At 35.4% G+C, this 14,949-nt stretch overlaps 1 protein-coding gene across 2 annotated transcripts; it reads right to left on the bottom strand.

Annotated features, from left to right (window-relative positions):
* Positions 1-707: 707 nt before the first annotated feature.
* LOC149079023 (flavin-containing monooxygenase 5-like) lies at positions 708-13,865 on the bottom strand. Of its 2 annotated transcripts, XM_089241285.1 has the most exons (5): positions 13,782-13,865; positions 10,029-10,160; positions 7,508-7,728; positions 4,293-4,583; positions 708-3,029 (listed from the first exon to the last, which is right to left on the bottom strand). In XM_089241285.1, the coding sequence occupies exons 2-5, from the start codon at positions 10,135-10,137 to the stop codon at positions 2,052-2,054; spliced, it is 1,599 nt and encodes a 532-aa protein (XP_089097411.1). In that variant the 5' UTR covers positions 10,138-10,160; positions 13,782-13,865; the 3' UTR covers positions 708-2,051. The 2 variants fall into 2 exon arrangements, with proteins under 2 accessions (XP_089097411.1, XP_089097412.1); XM_089241286.1 differs by lacking the exon at positions 13,782-13,865 and having other exon boundaries at positions 1,952-3,029; positions 10,029-10,212.
* Positions 13,866-14,949: the final 1,084 nt, after the last annotated feature.

Genomic DNA, 14,949 nt, shown 5'->3' with positions numbered 1-14,949 from the left:
TTTGTGATATTCATGACATACATTACCGTGATTATTGGTGTCAAATAGGGTTATTTAGTTTTATTGAAATGAAAAATTAACTTTCTACACACACAAACAACCCTATGCTGAAAAACCCAATTAGAAAGTTGTTGCCAGTCTCTCCTGATCCAAACAAAAAAGAATTCCGTGTTTCTAATTGCAATATTTGTTGAAATAATATTGAATTCCAAAATCGGAGAAAATGTGGGAAAAAACCACATAAATAAGAGAATGAAGCGTTGTCCGCTACTTAAGCGGTTCTCTCCCACATTTTCTATAGTTTTTGAATTCAAATACCCAAATAATGCTCTTAGAAACGTGGAAATGCTTTTTGATCTCTGAAAAGGCATGGCAACATCTTCATTAGGTTTTGGAGCAAAGGGTGTCCGTATTAAAAGCTTTTTTTTTTTTACTTTATTTTGATAACTATACACACCCTTGCAACATGAATGGCGTATCTGAAGTCCACACGTTATTTGGGTACTTTTCTAATTGGAAGTATGCTTCTAGGAGCAACAGTTCGCCACTAATTTGTGGCAGGCGGACTTAGCTATGTACCCTGTATACCCCTAATCGATAATTATCGAATAGTGGTGTACAGGGTATGGAATAATTATAATTATTGTAATCGAAGGTTCACTGTAAATCAAATTAATTACCATCGGCACTGAACTTGTCAGGATTTTGTATGAAAATAATTTATTCACACATATACTTTTACATGTAATTTTTATTCATTTACATATAACATTTGTCATCTACATGATATTAAACCATATGAAGTAAGCTTTAATGATGAAATATAAATTACAATGGAAAAAAAACTGAAAATTCTATATATTTTTTTCACTTAAATGATGAATTGTGGAATTTTTTGCAGTAATTATGACCTTTTTTTCTTTAATTAAGACATTCTTATTCTTCTGTGCTCCACGGATTTCTTGCGACATTAAACAATGAAGGACCGGACACGCCCCACTTCCCAACTCAAGAAGATATCGAAGCGTTCCCGAAAGATGGATGCATCTGGAATTTTTATTAAATGTGTGAATATATAATATATATATACAGAACAACGAGTCCAACTGCAAGCGTATAAATCAACAAAATAGTTACGATGAATCGTGATCGAAGTCTAATTTGGTATTGTAGCGTCCTTAGCATACGTCTGGACTCGATAACCAAAGTTCCTTTGGTAGCGGTCCGTCAGCGTGCGTTGGATGTCACAAGTAGTAGTCGTGTAGGCGGTACAACGGCAAATCGATGTCATGTCTGCGTCAGGTGAAGTTCTGGTCCAAGTCAGACAATGAATCGGACACCCAGGTGTTTCAGCTCGTTCTAGGCGCACATTAACTTTTTATACAGACACCCTTGCGCTCAAGAACCCAATTACGAAGTTGTTTCCCCGTCTCTCCTGATGCCAACCAAAAAAATCCCACGTTTCTAAGTCCAATCACTGAGATATTTCGAATATATTCACTGAGATATTCGAATTCGAAAAACGGAGGAAAGTTGGAAGGAAAAAACAGCATTAAATGCGGGTAAAACGCCGGGTAAAAAAATGTGATGGGTTTTTTTTTTGAAACTTTCTTTTTTTCTTCTAATTCGAATATTTCAGTGAATATTGTACTTAGAGCCGTGGATTTTTTTTTGGCATCAGAAGTGACAGGGCAACAACTTATCTAATTGGGTTTTGGGACACACGGGGAATGTATAAAAAGCAGTTTTCGTATTTTAATAATTGCACAGCCCCTTGAAACATGAATGACATAGCTGAGTACTACACACACACACGTTATTTGGATACTTTTTCCTAATTGGAAATATGCCTCTAGTATCTACGATTCGGCAGTGAAATGTCATGCACCCTGTATATACATTTCTGAATATACAGCCAATTGATATGTAATGATAATCTTTGAATTATTAATTCATGTGATACAGTACCGGCTAACTCAATGAATAATCGGGAATATACGTATAGATATTGATATAATTCTATGCATAAGTTGTTGTTGTTTTTTTTATTTTTAGGTGGCAAAAAAAAGTTTACTCAAAAAGACGATGGCAATCATCAGTCCCAATACCCTAATAATACTCATTTCCGGCTTTCTCAAGCCGAGATCGTAATCTTTCTTGAATGGTATCATTATGCGCTTCTTGTAGTTCAAGATGGCGTCTCTCGCTCCGGACCAAGCATGCGGTCCTTCAAGTCTGTACTGATAAGGCAACGATGGTCCAAACATCATAGCCCAGAAAAGTTTAGGATCCGTGAATAAATACTTCAGCAAATTTGGTTTGGCTCCAAAGAGTTTGCAGATGTCATCCTGAAAATTGATATAATCCACTTGTATCGTATGCCGTTGTGACTTGACATATCGTTGGTCGTTCTCGTCGTTGTACCGTTTGACGTCCGCCTCCATGTCTCTCCTGTTCGGCAATTTCACTTTACCATTAAAGACCAACGCAGCCAAGCGGCATTGAGCTTCACCAATAGGGAAACCGGCTCCCAGAGATTGTATGAGAAGAATGAAAGCCAATGTTTGGTGCGGCAAGTGAGGCGGGTACATGAACTTGTACAGATGGACTCTATTATCCTTGATGACGGTGAGATCCTCGCTCAAGAAAGGAAAATGGATCTTATAACCGGTCGCGAATACCACGGAATCGACTTTCGTCTCTTCCTCTTCATTTTCGAAGATGACACCGTTTTCCGTGAATTCCTTGATGTTCTTACGAATTTTCACGACTCCCGTCAGCAGTTTCACTGGCAGCGCGTCGCTGCAAGTAGGGTGTTGACTGAAGTAGTCGTGCTCCGGTTTGAGGTTATACATCGAGTGATCGAACCATTTGTTCAATGAGTGGTGCACGGACCATGCTGAGATCTTCAAAGGAATTAAATTGAAAAAAAAGTTTTGGAATCTGGTGATGAATGCTAAATCGTATGGTATGCCCGATGGGCCTACCCTCGGTACAACCCATGCTCCACGACGAGTACTCAAATAAACCTGTAACAGAACGAGAATGGGGGGGGGGGGGGTTGTAGTCACTGAGTAACTATTCACATACCAAATAATTTTATAAACAGAATGCAAAGAAAAATCCTTATATGCCCTTTTATTTTGAACCGTTAATCAAAATGCATATTATAGAGCTATGATTACCCAAATTAATGTACACCAGAGGTCTTCAACCTTTTTCTAGCCACGAGCACTGCCTGTACCCAAAAGAAGAGCACCCTTACGGCAAGCTTAACATACGATTGCTCGAAATCAGGATGATTTCAATCCTTGAATATAATTCGCACAAGGTGCTAAATTGGAATGTTCATCAGTGCTCGCGATCACGAAATCGGACACGAGCATCGAGCCCCTTGGAGACTTTATGGAGCTCCGTGGTGCTCGCGAGCAACGGGTTGAAGATGCCTGATGTACACCGTGCCTAACATTGGACAACCAAATACTTGGATAACAAGGTATAAATAATATTTTCACGGTCAAATCTATATATATATATATATATATATATATGTTACTGGCAAAGCTACGAAGTGCAGCCAATTTGCGAAATGGCTGAGAGGTTTGGTCAAAGTCCGATTTTCAGAAATGATTCAGAATTTGACTGGCCAATGCAGAGTGGCCAGAGATCTCTGGCCAAAGTTCGATGTGCTGATGTAAGACGGTCGGGTAGGCGCCATTCATTTTTTTCATTGCCAGCGTGTTATACATGGCTGTATATAGTAGCTGTATTGGATTAGCTCTATGTGACGAGAGGAAAAAAAGAGAAATTTGAGAAAAAAACTAAAAATAATAAAATACAGACATAATTTTTTCTATGAAATTTTTAAGGAAAAAATTATTACGGCATCGTGGTTGTGGTTTGATGGGTTGCCATAGCTATTATGGACATATATCACCAAAAAATACACCAAGTTGGTGATGACCAATCATGTCTTTTGTTATCAGTGTTTGGCCAAGGATCTATCATGTCTTTTGTTATCAGACTTTGACCAGGGATCTATCATGACTTTTGTTATCAGACTTGGCATTAAGTTATATAAGTGTTTTCTTACGTAAGCTCACGGACACTCGCCCCCTTGAAGGCTTCCCGAACTCAACCTGGTTAAGGATACGGGGGCTAAGGAAGTTAGGATTCAAAAGGGGATTTACGCTCTGTATATCAAATTCTAATGACAGACAAAGGAAAAAGAGAATTTTTGATGCTCTCAAAACAGAAAAATCAATGAAGTAGTGTAAGATGCAGATTATCACCTGTTCGGCTACAGAACTTATCTCCACAGAAGCGTCCATTCCGGAATTCCCAACGCCGACAACTACGACCACTTGATCGGTAAACTGATCGACTTTCTTCAGGCTGTGCGTATGCATAATTTTTCCTTTGAATTTCTCTTGTCCTGGGAACGATGGGAAATTAGGGTAAACATGATGCCCGGTACAAACGAGACATCCATCATAATTGTCTTCTTCTATTTTCCCTGTTTTCGTATCTTTGGTTGTAACTTTTATTCTTCCCGTGCCGTCGTAATCTTCTGCCTTTTCTACCTGCGTGACAGAAATGGAATTGATTGAATTTTTGTTCCAACACGCACATTGTTTTTAATGCATCTACATTACATGCTAGTCAGTTAAAATCAATTCTTTTCGAAATTTGATAATATTTTAAACGTAAATTAAGGGGGTGTGTCACGGCCTCTGAGGCTTCAAAACTTAAAAATTTTCAAAAATAACTTTATAAAAAAACATTTCGTTTAATTACAAATCAAATGCAAAAGTTTTCGTGTCAATCGAATAGTTCTTTGAAAATTGAATGAAAAAAACGAAACCAATGACACTGTAAAATTAAGCAAGAAACAAACTTTGAACGTGGTATTAAATTAAAGGAAATTTTTTTTTTTGCATAATATTGAATTCAATTGCATTTAAATCGAGGATTCAGCAGCCAATCAGTGTAAGCCAATAATCATTAAAATTTAGACGAAATGATCTGGTCGAGTAGTCATAGTGACGGAGTCACAACGCGAGAAACCGGGTTCAAACCGCACCGGCGCCATAGTGGTGGTTGGCTGAAGTTAGTTGTCTGTGGTTCCCAACTTCAAGGTGAGAATGCGAGCCGATCTTTCCCTTAAAAAATCTTGCCACTGAGAACAACAACCCTAAAACGGTATAATTCACACAATCATTACACTTATAATTAATTCATTTCCAATTACAATTCACTCATTTCACACACACCTGAAATATGGATGGCAGCACTGAAAAATCATATAACACTATACACGCACTCGGACTGTTACGTACACATACTCACTCTTCCGGCACAACTCACTCGGTAGCAAATTGCCAGTGGCTATAGATCAGAGTTGTACTCAGTTTGAAAGAAAAGAAAGTTCATGTATTCAAAAAATATATTTCATGTTCATATTATCATGTTCCAGATGGCTCCATTGCAATATAAAAATAGTGACTTGAATGCTTTGGCAACTAAAAGTTATAACAATGAAGATGCACCTGCAATACGAAAGTCATTTTCAGGAAATTGACTTACATTGATTGGCTTTGAGCCCTCGAACTAAAACTACTGCACCAAAATTACTGAAATTTTGTAACAATATCTATACGATATATGTGTCATTAAAGTGAACCGCGAATCTGGATATCTGACATTTTGCTGAAATTTCATGAATTTTAAAAATTGAAAAAAACATTATGCAGTGAATCAGAATTCTTGGTTGAGCATTAAAAAAAATACGTCCCACAACATTGCTTTAATCATTTTTGTCGCATCACGTTCATTTTCTTCACACGAGGACTAATTAGACCGGGACCTACAATTTATTGCCGATTCCGAACGACAGCCTGTTTTTTATACTCACCGAGACGTGCGCTAACCCCTCGATGTGGGACCCCCTGCTGTAGCAATATTTTTCTGTGGTCATGTCACCGTTTCTGTTGTGCCCCTGTATCAGGAACGTTTCTGAAAAGACGAACTCGCGACACCTATAAACATCCTTAGATACTTTAGGCGAGTATCTTATCGACCTGTGCTACCGCGCCCACTTCCCATAGCTCAATTGCTAAATCAGGGGTTCATTTTATGCTAACACATGCCAAACAAACATTCGCACAAAATTTTTGGGTGCACTAGTTTTTTTTTCCTTTTCTTTTAAATCTCGTGGATGTGAACACCGAATAATCGAAATCGATATAGGGATATGTAAGAATCGATATATAGAGGACGGCGAATGCACGAATTTCGGACATTGGCCGGGTCAACTGGGCCGGCCACTTCACGAAGTGGCCAACTTCAGGCTTTAGCAGTAGCATATAGGCCAACAAATTGTTGTTGTCCATAATAATATAGTAGTGCATTCACTTTTAATTGCCTTTAGATTGTTCATTTTGTTTCAAAAAATTAAATGTTTTTGTTTTAAGGAATTTTCTCTATCTTTCACAAGCATTAGCACTGCAACGTGAATCTTTGAATCACGCGAATTTCGAGAAACGGAATCTCAATCCTTTTAAAATTGTAAAAACTATAGTCTGATAGAAATATCATTAAAAATATTATTTAACCATTAATTTAGTTCAAATTTAGTACACGTATATTTGATTGTATATACTATCCTAAGCCCAACAGAAAATTTTAAAAATCGTCATTACTTATTTTTTTGCGAATTTTCAAAAAAAAACGCGTTAACACTTCGCGCGCATGATAAAATAACATGACATCAATATAATTGAATGAAAATTGATTCAAAACTATTCAGTTTATGAAACGAAGGGAAAGAGTGAATTCATTTTTTCGATTTTGTTTAAAATTAAAAACTCAGTTTTCTCTGTGCGCAAGCTGTTTTTGATGTATTATTTTTCTATATTTGTAAATACATCCAATATTTATTTGTATTGGAGATACGTAAAACATTCTATTGGCATAAAATAGCATACACAACTGAAGATATGTTCACCAAATTTTAAATATATCGATGGTTAAATGATATTTCTACTAGAGCAGTGTTTCTCAACCTTTCTGAAAACAGCGACCAGTAAAATGTCTGAAACACTTTGACGGACCACTTGTGTCCCGTATTACGGGACATTCCTGTAATTTTCATTGTTCAATACTTATTTGAATTGATAATATTTACCAAAGCCGTGAATATACAACTTTTTCATAATATAAATTATATTATGATGATTATGACAAAAATTATAAACATTCATCACACATTTTTCAGGTATAACGTTTAGTCCGCAATTTTTTTGGAATTTTAATTACTATTGATGATTGTGCCTACTTCTGACAATGTTTTTGATGGCAATTGGCGATGTCCCATATTTTACGGATAGATCCCAGTTTACCGTACTTTTTCCGCGGACCATAGGTTCAGAAACGCTGTACTAGAGCATAGTTTCTCACCATCCTAAAGGTAGGAAACCCTCCCCCCCCCTCTAAGCTTTTTGCTTACTCTAATAACGTCTTTGTTGTAATGAATGTGCTTCTCCAAGTCGTATTTCTGCATGTAATCCGTGAACATCTGGTATATTTCTGTATTGTGCATGTAATTTGGTAAATTCTCCTCGGGTACGAAATCACTCAGAGCTCCCATTTCTTTACTGGTATTGATGACTGTGGTTTTCATGACCGAGGCTAAACCATCCACGTCATCGTCGTGATATCGCCAGAGACCTGGAACAGAATCGAATATATTACGTTACTTTCAATTTCTCTTATGATTTAATTTTAACAATGTAATTCAAGTCTAGGAAACTTGGAACAATTTTTCTAATGGTGAATCGAACGATAGACATATTGAGTAGGGGAGACTGCGACTGTACCTTATAACATTATTTTTCAAATTTTTTTCCTAGTCAATTTTTACCGCAAAATTTCACTAAATTCATTTTTAGTAACTGTGTATATATACTGTATGTGAAACACCGTGTAAATGTTAAGTTATCTTTTCTCTTTCTGCAATCATGAAATATGAATTTTTTAAAAGGCAAAAATGTTCCAAGGTACAACAAGGAGTCTTGTACAGGGTGGGAAAAAAGTCCGTAAAAACTTTGAAAATTCATAAAAAACGGAAAAATAACCGAAATAAAAAACGGTTTGCAGGGTTAGCATCGCTAAGTCACGGAAATTTTCTTAAGACAGGAAAAAAAATAACTCAAAAAACAGCCGATAGGTGGCGATGGTACGAGCGACTTCGGTGGAAATATGCAAATGAGACGTTTATAACAACTTGCACTCCTAATCCACATCCAGTTCACCGTTGTAAACCGTGTATGTGAATAAGGATGCTGAGTGCGACGGATAAAGCTTTGTGACTCGCCTAGAATGTGTTATCCCCTGTGGTGGTGGTCATGTGGAAAACACATACTGCTGTAATAAACGATTTGGAGGCATTCTGTTCGTTACTTGCGTATCTTTTCTTGTGTGCGTTAGCACCACCTATTGACTGTTTTTGTTATTTTTTCCTGCCCTAAAAAACTTCCCGTGACCTAGTGATGCTAACCCTGCAAACCGTTTTTTATTTCGATTATTTTTCCGGTTTTTATGAATTTTTAAAGTTCTTACGGACTATTTGCCTACCCTGTACCTTGGATGATGCACTGTTGTACCTTGAAACAGGGTAAAATTAGAAAAACAAAAAAAATGCAAATGTTACATGAAAAATAATATACAGTAGAACCTCGATTATCCGAACACATCGGAAACAAAGGCTGTTCAGAAAAGTGAAAAGTTCGGAAAATCGATTTCGAAACTAATTCGATGAAGCAAAGGAATAAATCGAATTTAAGATGAATTCGTCAGACGAAAAAAAATCTGCCCCAATTCACACGTTTGTTTGCTTGTCAATCGTTCATAACTACATACACTGTACCCGAATCTGCCTCCCTACATACACATCTATACATATCTATCTCACAGGTACGATATGTACAACTGTAGGAAGTGAATTAGTGTATAATAGAGCGAAGCTATCGAGTTGGGAGAAAAGAGAATTCAAGTTCCAAGAAAATACCAACCGTTGAGCATCATTGACTATAGAAAAATGAAAATGAGTTAGGTTGAAAAGGTATTCAGTTGACCGAGTTGTTTGGAAAATTGATGTTCGGATAAACGATGTTCTACTATAATAAGTATTTTTAATATAAACCATATATTGAAATATAAAATATCAAAATAATGACACAAAATATGATTGTTATGTAACAATAATGGAGGTAGGAGCGTATTTATATAGTTGAAATGCATAACTATATTCTTTATTACACTTGTAGAAAGAAAAATTATGTTTCTAAATCTTTAGATTTGTCAATTCTTTTGATGCTAGGTGATTGCATTAGAGATACAATGTCCGTGATATCAACATTTGACTCAATGAATATGGAACTAAAATTTTAAATATAAATTGTATTTAAAAGCAAAAAAAGTATTAAAAATTAGTGTACGTTGAGTATTCCTAGGTAAAGTAGGGAAATTTAAAGTGTTATACTGTTCCAAGGTACGCAATCTTTCTTTCAATCTTGTGAATCTTGTTTCAAAGTATACGACGCTCTATCATTTGTGAAAGATATTAGTAGCTTTTTCCATGATGCTTTGTATGATTGAGCACTTAGTACGATTTATCAGGAGAATGCATAGATTATAATTACTAAATATAGTTCACTAAACTTGAAACGTTGCGAATAAACACAGCAAAAACACAACACAATCATTTTTACTTTAACTTGCAAAATCTCCGACAATGTCATAGAAGCATGACAAAAAGCTGGAACCACGTTCAGTTGCAAGATATTGTATTTCTCACTACTTACACTCCGAAAATATCAGCTATATAACTCAGTACCGTCAAAACTATTTCAAGTGTTTCAAGGTTTACTATGGTCAAAGTTTCTCCCATCTTTATGTAACACCCGTATAAATATTTTATCCAGAATACACTTTCATTTATTGACAATTAACGATAAAAGTTATCTCACCTCCATAATTGCCCGTTCGTTCGAAGCAAACGGGTTCTATGCCTTCCTCTGCTAGACATTTCATGGCAGTTATTCCTGACGGCCCTCCTCCAACAATAACAACTCTCATTGTCACGATTTTATCTTTTGTATCTGAAAAAGAATTTTTCACTTTTATACATAAACACGAAATGAAATGTGTAAATACTTGAGGTATTCAACATACCATTCACTACTGTGACGCATGCATGATTGGCTTTTGGAGGAGGCACACCGGGTTTGGGCGGAGCGCATTTAATTTCTTCCATAGCATTCTGGGTAACCCGAACATTCGTAAAGCATTCTGAATTAATCGAAGTTTATCAAGACAGCATAAAAATGTATTTTCTTTAGATTTTTTAATCATTTCACAAAGATATTTACATATGTTTTTAATTTTCGATCATCTTGGGATGGGGGGGGGGGCAACGGGGCCCCTGAACTACTACTAAACTCTACGTCAGCCGTTCGCACCATTTTTTGACTCAAGTGAAAAAATTCAATGGTGGAGCCCTGTAGGCCCATTTTTAATTATTCATTAAAGTTACTAATTTATTTTTACCATTTAAAAATATTTATAATTATTTTCTTTTAATTTTAATGTTTTTTTTATTTTCCTAGAGCGGCCGCGGAGCCCCTGGAGAGCCCCAAGAAGCCCCAAGGGTTCCGCGGAGCACCGGTTGAGAACCGCTGCTCTACGTGCATCTCATAAGCATGAATCGGAGACATTTCTAACGAATTGACTCATGCATGAAGCGTTTGTATGTACCATGGACGGAGTCGTGGGGGAGCATGCCCCCCCCCCCCCCAGCGTCAAAGGTGGAGTCGACAGATCTAATGTTTAAACGTATATATGAATTGACATCATCATCATCATCGTGCCCCCCCCTCCCCAGACTTCCAAGTCTATCTCCGCCTATGGTATGTACACGTGCCTCTCTGATGTCTGAGGTATGCCAGTCACATATTCAGAAAGTGCTGCCATCTGTCTATCACAGTTAGAAATGAAAGTGATACATTCCTGAATTTTTGTGTTTGAATAATAATTACAGGATTTTGTTTTGCGGATAGAGATTATTTACGGGAGAGACCGGCTCACATTCAAACTGTAAAATCAACTTCCGCTTAAATTTCAATTTAGAAAATAAGGATCGGAATGCGTGATCGGTTCCAGCTGATGACAATGTCGTACCGGTGTAAATCAGTTAATACCATATACATATTATATATATACATGTATATCATCCCAAATACTTTTAGTGTGGATTCCCCTTAAATCTCGTTGTCTGCCACGGATCAATATGCCTCAGCGAAGCAACATTTTTGAGTTTTGACTACTAAATAAAAAGAGTTATATGTGAAGAATATATTGTACGCTTTATATACAAAAAATAAGGAATTCGGTGGGTAAACGGTGCTTGCATTTCTGTAATATGTTTTTAAACATTTGGTTCTGTATTTTTTGAGAATTTTACGCGAAAATTAAGCAGTCTGTTCCTTCATTTATCTATTTACACAATATTGTTGATCGAGGAGGTCTATGCAAGAGAATGCGTTGGATTATAAAAGAGATATTGTTTCACACATTGTACAGGAATCCAGCGGTCGTGGGAGAATCAAAAATAGCGGAGGGGAGTTTGTCTCAAATATGAGCAAATTTCTAAAAGGTGGTAGGATACATTGACATAGTCAATTTTTTATCTTAGGCCGGGATTACACTATAAAAGTTTTGTAAAAGTGTTTTTATAAAACTTGAAAAATACAACGAATTAGCTGATCGTTTACATTCGAGCAAATGCAACCGATCAGTTTATTGGTTGTGTTTTTCAAGTTTTATACAAACACTTTTACAAAACTTTTATAGAGTAATCCCGGCCTTACAAATACTTGGTGGGAAAGTAAGACACACAGAGTTGTCAGAGTGCCCTTCAGAGTGAAGCTAAGGAGGTGAATCGTATTTTATTCTCAACCACGTATTTTGCCCAGGTCGATGTGTCTACCAAATTGTTGACTAAGGCCGGTATTACACTATAAAAGTTTGATAAAAGTCCTATTATAAAACTTGAAAAATGCAGCCACTATGGTCAACGGTTGCATTTTCTAGAATGTAACCAATAACCTTATTGGTCAGATTTTTCAAGTTTTATAAAAGGAATTTTATCAAACTTTTATAGTGTAATACCGGCCTAAGTGAGAGTAAAAGTTCTATAGGGATCTAAAGTTACATTTGAGCCAAAGTGACCAATAAGCTTATCAGTTACATTCGAGCAAATGGAACGGATAACATTGTTGGTTGATATATCATGTTCTATAAAAGAACTTTCATAAAACTTTTATAGTATAATACAGGTTTAATATTAATTTGCAAATTAACCAACATTAAGAAGAAAAATGTATTGTTAACCTTGCACTCATCATAAAATAGTATAACATCGATAGAACTGAATAAAAATTTATTCGATAGAAAGAAAATTATTCAGTTCATCAAATGAAGCAAATTAATGAAATTTCATTGAAATTAAATTTAAAATTCAATTTTAAAAATGTTAATTTTTTTCATACATCAAATATTTCGCCCCTTTAATGAATCAAATAATTTACTATATTTTGTGAATCAGATTTTATTCAATTGCATTGATGTCATGCTATTTTATTATGCGTGAAAGGTATTAACAACGCATTTTTCTCTTGGTGTTTAAAAATTTGCAAAAATAAGGTATTAATGATTTATATGCTTTATAAAATCTGATTATACTATAAAAGTTTAATAAAAGATTGAATATACAAAACTTGAAAAACAAGCAATAAGCGACCAATAAGCGCATCCAATGCGCTTATTGGTCGCATTTTCAAGTTTTATAAAAAAGCATTTATAAAAATTTTATAGCGCAATCCCAGACTTGGAGATAAGTAAAACTAAGATGCCTAAGGCCGGGGAGGGGATTACACTATAAAAATTTTAGAAAAGGTCTTTTATAAAACTCGAAAATGCATTCAATATTACATTCGAGCGAATGTAATCAAAATTCTTATTGGTTGTTTTTTCTCCAAGTTTTGTAAAAGGTCTTTTTCAAATTTTTATAGTGTAATCCTGGCTTCAGGCCGGATACACTATAAAAGTTTGATAAAATTCCTTTTATAACACTTGAAAAATGTAACCAATAAGCCCATCTGTTACATTCGAGCGAACTCAAGTGATCCGCCTATTGGCTGCATTTTTCAAGTTTTATAAACGATCTTTTTTATAGTGTAATCCCGGCCTAAGACGTGTATATAAAGGGGCCCCTAGGTGAAACATTGTGTTGATATAGCATAGCATATAAAATTGAAAATTTGAGTACCATTTATGAAATAAATCAGCAGTTAAATAATATTTTAGCGCATAATATATTGGGGCTTTTTGAACATGTTGAAAAAGATGACACCCTCAACTCTCTATTGTGTCACGTATATCTGAATATATATAGCAAATATATGGTAAAAAAACCCATTATGCCGATTTCTTTTCTCAATTGTTTTTGGTAGTATTTTAGAAAGAACGCCTTCTATATATACAAGTATATTGTCGTTTCATTACAGAATACGACTATGTGAAGACAATTCCTTTTTGGTGTCATTTTCTGAGAGCGACATTATACTGTTAGAGCGATTTTACTGTATTTTTTTAGTATAAAAAAAATTGATGTCAAATTCTATCACTTACTTTGATAAGGAATTAAATTGCACTTCTCTTACCTGTTATTCGTTTCTGCGATTGAGATTTTGAGAACAAGGTATGTATGAATGTCAAGTATCACTTTCTATGTTTGCTTCATCACTGAAGTCCCTGGCATACAACGAGGAAAAGATTTTGGGAGGAAACAATTATTTTCTAAGTGTATACCACGTGTTTTGCGTTTATGTATTTCCCGCTCGAATCGAATAACGCAAAACAATAAGAATTTGGCCATTCTTCAAAAAAGATCAATCCTACGCTTAACGCATTTAAAAAACTGGGGGGGGGGGGAAGGAACCCATCAGAAGAATAGATTTTATCTAATTATGCTGGTAATATGGTAAGACAAAACTTACAGACAAAACAACACTGGTAACTTAAAGACAAAACAAATTTTTTCGACCTTCAATTTCATTCAAACGTTGTCCTTAGTATAATGTTTGAATGAAATTCGCTAGGACAATTTGCTCTCTAGGACAATCGTCCCGTTTGTTTTAAAACTTCATTTACACGCAATTTCTCAATTTTCACCGCATAAAGATACGAAATAATCTTAACGCGATATTGAAACTGTCTATAATGTATTAATTTTACTCGGTAATATCTATGATGTAAGCGTGTACTTAATGTTTTTTCTTTGGTATATATATTTTATTATCATTTCATTTTCCTCTTATGTTAATCATGATTGTTTCGTGCTCAATGTTTTTGGATGTATTGTTTCCATAGAGTGTATATAATTGTTTCATTTGTTGAATGGTAAATGGAAGATGCTCGCCGACACGAGAGGAAGTTGTCTTGCACAACAGCTCTGGGCGTGAGCGGTTATCAATCAATCAATTTATGATGTAAGAATACAATATATAAACATACGAATGAAATTAGAAATTAAAATCGAACATTCGCAAAAATGTTTTACACAGGGTGCTTGCAAATAAATAAAATTATTTATTTATAGATATGAATAATAGAAATAAATTGAAGACCGGAAATTATAAACGCAGGAAGTATCAAAAAATTAGTTTTTTTGTGTCAGAACGTAGTAAATACCAAGGTTTTCAATCTGGGAAACTATGTGAGTGTCCAATTCGCTCTAAGTAGTTGAAACACGTGTTAGAACATAGCATTTAACATGTTGGTCAATGGCACCTGAAACTTATTTTTCCCTCCCCTGTAAAATTGGTGATT

The sequence above is a fragment of the Pholcus phalangioides genome, unplaced genomic scaffold (genome assembly GCF_987345545.1).
Source record: "Pholcus phalangioides strain wild (caught in Gottingen) unplaced genomic scaffold, Ppha-v1.0 ptg000013l_1, whole genome shotgun sequence".
NCBI lineage: Eukaryota > Metazoa > Arthropoda > Arachnida > Araneae > Pholcidae > Pholcus > Pholcus phalangioides.
The sequence above is the reverse complement of the archived record's forward strand: the minus strand, read 5'-3'. Positions and strand labels throughout refer to the sequence as shown.

Coding starts and splice junctions, on each gene's coding strand:
- LOC149079023 (XM_089241285.1), bottom strand. CDS start 10,137: ATGAGAGTTGTTATTGTTGGAGGAGGGCCGTCAGGAATAACTGCCATG. Junction 4,584..7,507: donor ACAACAAAGACGTTATTAGA/GTAAGCAAAAAG, acceptor TCTGTCACGCAG/GTAGAAAAGGCAGAAGATTA. Junction 3,030..4,292: donor TAAGTTCTGTAGCCGAACAG/GTGATAATCTGC, acceptor GTTCTGTTACAG/GTTTATTTGAGTACTCGTCG.